The sequence below is a fragment of the Crocodylus porosus genome, unplaced genomic scaffold (assembly GCF_001723895.1).
Source record: "Crocodylus porosus isolate Cpor-Errol unplaced genomic scaffold, CroPor_comp1, whole genome shotgun sequence".
NCBI lineage: Eukaryota > Metazoa > Chordata > Crocodylia > Crocodylidae > Crocodylus > Crocodylus porosus.
In genome coordinates this window covers 10,357,718-10,365,661 of record NW_017728913.1, presented here as the reverse complement: position 1 = coordinate 10,365,661, position 7,944 = coordinate 10,357,718, and the positions used below count along the sequence as shown (strand labels likewise).

At 39.8% G+C, this 7,944-nt stretch overlaps 1 protein-coding gene across 1 annotated transcript in view; it reads left to right on the top strand.

Annotated features, from left to right (window-relative positions):
• GATB (glutamyl-tRNA amidotransferase subunit B) overlaps nt 1–7,944 on the top strand; it is a 63,227-nt gene that overhangs the window by 23,304 nt on the left and 31,979 nt on the right. The window contains exon 3 of the mRNA XM_019534333.1: nt 6,810–6,923. Within this exon, the coding sequence (XP_019389878.1) occupies nt 6,810–6,923 (114 nt within the window). The remainder of the gene's footprint in view (nt 1–6,809; nt 6,924–7,944) is intronic.

The window sequence follows — 7,944 nt, the reverse complement described above, 5'->3', positions numbered from 1 at the left end:
AGGTGGGTAGGAAGACGCTAAAAAAGAGGTCTGTCTGTAAATACTCATCTGACAGGCAGAGCTAATGCTTACAATTACATTAAAACTAAGTAGATTTGAGAGTAATTATTTTGAAGTATAAATTATGAATACACTTCAAAGAAGCCTATAACAGAGCAGGATAGTACTTTCAGCACAGCTTGAATGATAAGACAGAATTTATTAGTGGAAGCAAATAGAAACCAGGGTGACATAAAATAGCCTTAAATTGAAAATATATGTTTAGATATGCCTCCAGACTGTGGTCCATGAAACATTTGTTGGTCTTCAGGGAGTTGCTGGTCAGATTTTACTGGATCCTTATAATCCTGCTTCTAACTTTGATCTAAAGGAAGGTAAAATGAACAAATGTAAGCACATGCTGTAGCTAGAAGGCTTTTTATGCGAGTTTAGAACTGAGGTGCTCTTCATGATTGTAAATAGGGGGGAAGTTTTTCTCGAGACCCACTTGATTTGGATGTTTGCTGTCTGGCAAACCTGAAAGTTGTCAAAGTCTGGAAGTTGTCAATCTTTTGGGCATAGGCTTGGATTGTACAGCGCCAAGCACAGTGTGGGGAAGGGGTCCCACTCCATGACTGGCCTCCTAGATGCTACTGGAACAAATTTAATTAATGGTGTTTGAAATGGAGAGAGAAAAGTGCAAGAGAGAAATAAATGGTTTCTCCAGAGGCTGCTGGCAGTGGCGATTCCCTCATGGTCAAGGATAAACACTCCCACAGGCCAAGTAAAGGGTTGTAGATGAGTCCATTGATTGTGAAGAAGGCCAATCCTAGAGCTGCAAGACTCTGGCAGATGCCACAGGTGGTGGTTAAAGGGAGGGTGGGACCATGGATTTCTTGGTCTTGATTCGTTTCCTTTTATTTCTGTTTTTCTGCCTCCAGGTTGAGATGGCTTTCCTCAAAGATGTACCTTCTCTCACAAGGCATTGCCATGTCCTGAGCTAGTTTTTCCCGATTTGTGGTGTCAATGCCATACTTCTTAATGTTCTCCTTGAGGGTGTCCTTAAAGCATTTGCTCTGGCCCTTGTATGTCCTTTGTCTTTGGGAGTCTAGCAGTTGTTTTGATAAATGTTCATCAGGCATGTACACGTAGTGCCCTGTCCACTGAAGCTGAAGTTGAATAATCAATGCTTCCATACTGGTGGTGGTAGCATCAGTGAGGACAGTGGCATTTGTGTGACAATCCTCCCACTTTATGCCTGTGCGAGCCAGGTTGTGACTGTTGCCCCGGTGGGTTCTATCCCCTGATGTTAGTTTGCGAGAGGGAGAGGTAGACTCGTAACGGTTCCAGAACATTTTTATTTGATCTCTTACTTACGCACCACTGGTGTGGATGTGGCTGCGCAGGCGGTTACACTTGGAACAGAACGATGGATCCGAGATCGAAGTCGACAATGAACTAACCGGTACGAACGAGTGCACAAACGATTGCCTGTGGTTCCGGAGGCAGGAGAAGCCGTGGGAAGCTGGCCAGGCCTACCCACTGAGCGGTGGATGCTCTGGCTTCTCTCTCTGGGTGGAAACTCCACCCTAGCTTTTGTAGGCCAGATGGCAAGCCCAATTTTAAGCCCCGATTTGTCACATTTTCGTGCTAAAATGTGCGCGGTTTTTTTCACAGGGGACGGGGTTCCTCCAGCACATGGCCAGGGCCATGCAGCAAGCCAAATAGGGGCTTTCCAGATTGTGAGGAGAGTGCTTGATGGCATCTGTTGCTGGGTAAAGCTGGTAGAGTCCAGTTGGAGCATGACAGTGCCAAGGAACATCTAGAGGTAGTGCTGGTGATGGTGTTCCAGGCTTTTCAGGTGGTTCCTGTAGGTCACTCAAGCTTTGCAGCTGTAGAGAAGAGTTGGGATTACCACAGCCTTATATAGTAGGAACTTTGTTTGAGTCCTGATATCATGATTATTAAACACACAATGATTCAGTCTTTTGAAAACAAATCTGGCACGTTAGCTTCTATACTGGATCTCCTCATTGATGTTGGTTTTCTTTGAGAGATGGCTGCTGAGGTATGCAAAGTGTTCAGTGTTCTCCAGCTCCTGTCCATCATTGGGGGTCTTTGCCGAGGGAGTTGACTGGCCTCTGGAACAGGCTGGTGGAGCACCTTTGTTTTTCCAATATTAAGGGTCAATCCCAGGCACTGGTATGCTTGAAAGAGTTAAGGGTCATTTGCAGGCCATCCCCATTATGTGTGACAGTACAATCATTGGCATACTGAAGTTCCACAATCAAGGCTGAAGTAACTTTTGTTTTGGCACAGAGATGGGAGAGATTGAAAAGGTTCCCATCCATCCTTTGCTTTATGCCATATGGCAGACAGTCATAGATGAGCATCCTGATCACCGCAAGAAAGATGGCAAATGGCACTGGTGTGATCATGCGGTCCTTCCTGCTTGATGCCACTGCATAGGATGGAGGCAGTCAACTCCAGAGGTAGAATGGAGGTGATTCACATTTTCCACCCCCAACACACACTATTGAATATTAAATAGCCATTAATGGAGGGTTCTGCTGTCTCAACATGAAACAAATCACTTTTACAACTGTAAAACTAATTTTAGTCCATGTTTAATAATGTTTGCTGCTAAAGGCAGTGCCTCAGGTGGAACTACAACTGAGCTCATGCATGAAGTGATAGAGTTGTGGAAAGCATATTTCTGCTCCTGGAGAATGTGGAAAGAGTAAACCAGTTTCTCTACAGTTAGACAAATTTGAACAGGGTTGTTTACTTGTTTTATTTGCCCTCAGTTGCTCTGGTACATCTATCCAGGTAATATTACTACAAAAAAAATTAAATTGCTGTTGAGAAGCCCTTGTTAGTCCTGTTGTAGCTTTCCAGTTTCAACAACTTCCTCTACCTACAAAGAATAAATCTCTAGGAATTTCCTGGAAATTAATACATGTAATAGATGCCTCCATGTTAGAAACATGAGTTATTTAGGATTTTTTAGGGCTCTGTCCACAGGTTTTTCTGCAGTTCCATATCTTTCTTTAAAAGCCAGCATTTTGCTAGCTTTTCAGATTGGCAGCTTGTCAGGTGAAGCCAATAATTTAAATTTGCAGTGCTAGTCAATGTTATCAAGTTAATAACAGCTTACTACATAAACAAGTTCAGGAAACTTATTCTAGGTCATTAGAAAGGAAAGTTTTACACAGTATTAATATTTATTGCCACAGATTGGAAAAGCTATGTAAATTCCAAGAAAATGTAGTGGCTTGCCATCTTAGCTACCCCTGTGCAAGGCTGAGCTCATAAAGCTTGGGTCTGACAGTACCTAACTGGTTATTTCAGAAAAGGAGCAAAATTGAGTAGATCAACTTTCATTTTTGAGGAAGAAGTGTGTCAGCATGTTCTTTGCTGAGTCTGGGAAAAGAGAGAAAATGGGTACGGCCTTCGCATTGGAGCTGTCCAAAGAGATTAGATTTTCATTTTTCCAATCATCGCACAGGTTAATAAATAAGAAACAGAGTAAAATGTACAAATGAGTTTGAGCTGTTTTTCATACAGTTCCCAGCAAAATAGGGCCCAACCCAAATGCAGCATTCACTGCGCCATAAATGCTTGGTAATGATACTTAGAGAGTTCTTACTACACCTTTAGTAACTTTCTGCCAAGGCCAGTAACATGCTTGACTGAAAACATTTAGGCCCTTCTTTACCCAGTTTAAATAGCTAGTACATCACTCCTCTGTGAAATAAGCAACACTGTGTTAGCTAAGTGTTAGGAAAGAGTGGAAGTAAAGACCACTGCTTCTCATATCAAATTAGATGGCAAGATTAGGTGCTAGAAGAAAGTTGCATGAATTAAAATGGAATTGGAGCATAGGTTAATACCTTGTGCATGAAAGGAAAGATGCGCCTTTCACGGCATGATGTATCCTAACTCAATTCTAAGCACGTAGTACTTGCTAATAGGGAGGAGTGCCATTGTGAACCCCCCATCCCACTCTTTCGAGCACCTTGGTATTCTCTGGAGATCTCCTATTGAAATATTTACCTGTACAGCCTGCTTAGCTTGTAAGATCTCTTTATGACACCATCCTGTCAAATAAAGGTGAGGCTCTGGAGGAGAGAGAAGTTACCTGTGGAACTTGAAATTTTTTGAGAGACTTTGTTTTAACATTTCAGGCTAACACTGTGATAAGAGACTAACTTCCCATGGCAATAATAAATGTCTCTTCCTGTCTGGAAGATAAAACACTAATTGCTGAAAATAGAAACATTTGCTATATAAGAAACTAATAGCTACAGTACTAAAATAGATTAGTACTTCAGCATTATCCAGCATATTTCATTCTGGTCTGCAGTTGGGGCTAATTAGGTTCATTTTGCTATGGTCAACATTTCAAACTGGAAATTATTCTTAATCATTATCTTATCCCTTTTTTTACTTAGTTTTTATTTGTTTTGTTAGATCTTTACTGAATAAAAGAAGACCCAACAGTGTGTTCTAACTAATCATGTGCAGCTATACTAGAGGTCTAATAGGACTTGGTTAAATGCCTTCCGTGTTTAATTCATTTTGTTCTTGTCTTGATAGAAGAGGGGTTCTTTTTCTGGTTTTCTCAAGGTTTTGTTTCCTCTCATAATGGAATTTGATTCCTTAATTGCTAATGGAACCACCCAAAGGCCAATGTGTCATGTCTTTGTAAATGTGTTTAAAAATACGTAAGTAAATAAAATATAGTATTTTATGACTTACTCTTATTCTTGCAATTTTTTGAAGGACAGTGTTTGTTCAGAGTTAAGCTGGTGTTTAGCTTTTGTAAAAAAAACCTTTTGGGAAACCTAGGACCCATTGAAATGTTTTCCTTGAAGTGTTAACAAAATAACAAACCTTCAGATTATATTGATGGTGCTTTAAAAACATCTTCCCTAGCTGTTGTACTGAGACTGCAATGGATAAATAACCTGAAAGTGAAATTGACAAGAAACCAACAGAAGAAAAATAAAATAAGACAAGCTGATAAATTGGTAAATAGAAAAAAAAAGGAAAAAGGGAAGAAAAAATATTTATAAAGCTCCTTCAATTTGTTTGTTTTTTTACCTGTGATGTTCTTTGTAATCTGAGTAAGGGGAATTCAGTACCTGATTTCATCTTGACAGTGTCCCTTTGTCAGCCATACTAGACACTGTCTCTTTGACAGCTTCAGAAAGCAGAATGGATTGGACTGAGACAGTTCTGTTCCTATTTCAAAGCCCTGAGAATTTAATCACCTCAAACTAGCTTTTAAATTAGTTAAAGTGTTAAATTAACCTGAACAGATTTTTAAAATAGAATTATTTTAAAACAGCTTTGAAAAACTCTGATTTCTGGTATTTTGAAGTAGGAACCAAATTTTCTCTGTACTCTTCAGGACCATGAGGCTTATTTGAGGTAGAGTGCTGCAGCAGTAAATGGACCATCTCCGGTAAGGCACAGGATATGCCTACAACTTCATGGTAGCATGACCCCACGCAGATGACCCCACGCAGATGTGCTCAAGGTTGCTGCTCTTGCATGCTCCAAACCTTGAAATATGTCAGGCACGTCAGCATGCTTAAGATCGGCTGTCTTGGTCAACCTGGGAGCAGTCTTACCAGCATATTTTTAGGTTTGGTAGGGTGTGTTTTGAGTATCTCCAACAAAAATCCCAATTTACTTGTATTTACCTTAATTTATGTCAGTCTTGTGAGGGCTTGATGATTGATCACTCACCATTTTGTGAGACTGAGTCCTGATTTGAAATTTTCAAAAGTGGTTTATAAAGTCCACAGGTGTTTACACACAGATACATGCATGGGATCTTTCAGGTCCCAGTTCAACGTAGTGCGTACACTTGTGTTTCAGTTAATTCATATTTATCAGAGCATTTAAATCGGGTCATACTGTTTCAAGAAAAATGTGAACCAACTGGGGAGAACCTAGACAAGCGCAACAAAGATGTTCAGAAGTGTAGAAAACAGAATCGGTGAGAAAATTGTAAGAGCTGGCATTGTTTAGTTTAGAAAAGAAAAGACCATGATGGATAAAATCGTTTTCAAATGCATAAAACATTGCAGTAAAGATGAAAGTTATAAGCTGTTCTCTATGTTTACTGTGGATAGAACAAGATGTGCAGGTTTAAATTGCAACCAAGGAATTTTACGCTGTGTCCCTGAGAAAAACCTTTGTAATTGTAAGGATAGCTAAGCACTAGGGTACCTCATCCAGGGAAAGGATGAAAATGACCCTTGTTGGAGGTGTTTAATAGCAATTTATACATGAATGGTTTAAGTTAAGTATAGTTAATTGTGTCTTGGGGTGAAGAGATGGACTAGAGAGATGACACTTCTAAAGAATCTGTAGATTCTGTAAATCCTATTCAAGTCAGTGGAGTCATGTGTGTTCTTAAAAGGGACCCTGGTCTGTAACTTGGATCATATGTTGAACACCCAGCATGAGGTGTCACATCTGTTGACCAGCACGTTTATTTTCAATTACTCTGACTGACTTTTAATTTTTTAGCAATGTAGAAATGGAGGTCTACTAAGGATATTTGAAAAGCCAACAATCCTAATGTTACATTTTTAACAAAAGCAGTTGAATGGCTTTATTTTTCATCTCAAACATTGCAGATTTGTAGCTACTGCCAGTCTGGTGATGGATATGAGCTCCTGCACAAGAAAAGAGAGATAATGCCTGCTGAAGGCAAGCAAAATTGAATATATGCTTTGTATAAGGTAGCATGTGGGAGAAGCATTTGTTTCATAGTGAGTATCTAAGCAAAATCATGTGTCATGTTTTTTCAGGTTCTCAACAGGAGATGTGTAGAAGCGGCCGTGATGACAGGCCTGGCACTCAGCTGCAGCATAAACAAGAAGTCCTTGTTTGACAGGAAACACTATTTCTATGCAGATCTGCCTGTAAGTATGTATTATGGTTGGTCTCTCCACAGCTGTAGAAAAAGGACAGGCCTGGAGCAGAGACAGCAGGTAGGGGATGAGTGAAGAGATGGTTTTTATGTTTTCAGTCAGTGTTTGGTCCAACCCAACAGGATGCTGCACTGTGCCCTGATCAAAAGGCAGCTGTACCTTGGTACTCACTGATTAAATATGATTGCCTTGATTGCTGACTCCTTGCTTAGCCTCACGATTCCAGTGGCTTCTTGTAATTGAATTGGGAGATGGTGCTGCTAGGCCCCATACTTTCTCCCTTCCTAGTGTTTAGTGGTAATTGTCTGTTATGGTAAGTGCAAACAGTCTGATAATAGCCATTCATTTAAAATGAATGTATAGCAAACACGTATTACAATAGGATAAACATCAAAGCATCTTTTCTTTTGCTATTAAATGTAAGAATCTAAAAATTATCTTATTCTCTTTGCAAACCTAGTAATTTTTGCCACGATCTTGAATAGCTAGTAAATGAACCTTTGCATTTTAAGTTTGTGTTTTTGTGGATTGCTTTAATGCTTGGAATAAACGGTCTTTGGGAATAAGCTTCACTTCACTGCGCTTGACAAAATGCAGTTAAGAAGGTTGAAATTAGTTAAGAGTCTGGTTTTATTGTTTTAGCAGAACACAAGAATTTACGTTTATTTCTCTGTTAATTAAGTCACAGCTCTAACCTGGAAAAGTTGTTTTATTTCTCCACATATTTATGCTGGATTTTGTTAGACTTAATAGTGACCTGCAAAGGGAGAAACAGTGCATTAGCTGCTCTGTTATTTTGGGATGAAGAAGACTAGAATGTTGTATTGAAAAGGTTTTGTTCTACTTTTATGTTATCTTAGAATAGTCAGACATTCCTATTTTGCTAGAGGAGTCCTTGGAGATCCAGAGTATCAGAGTGGGATTTCCTCAGGTCTTCAGTCAGTGCATGGGGGTATCACATTAGTGGCTGCTTATTTGGGCACTTCTGGGTTGTTGTGTTTTGTTGTTTTTT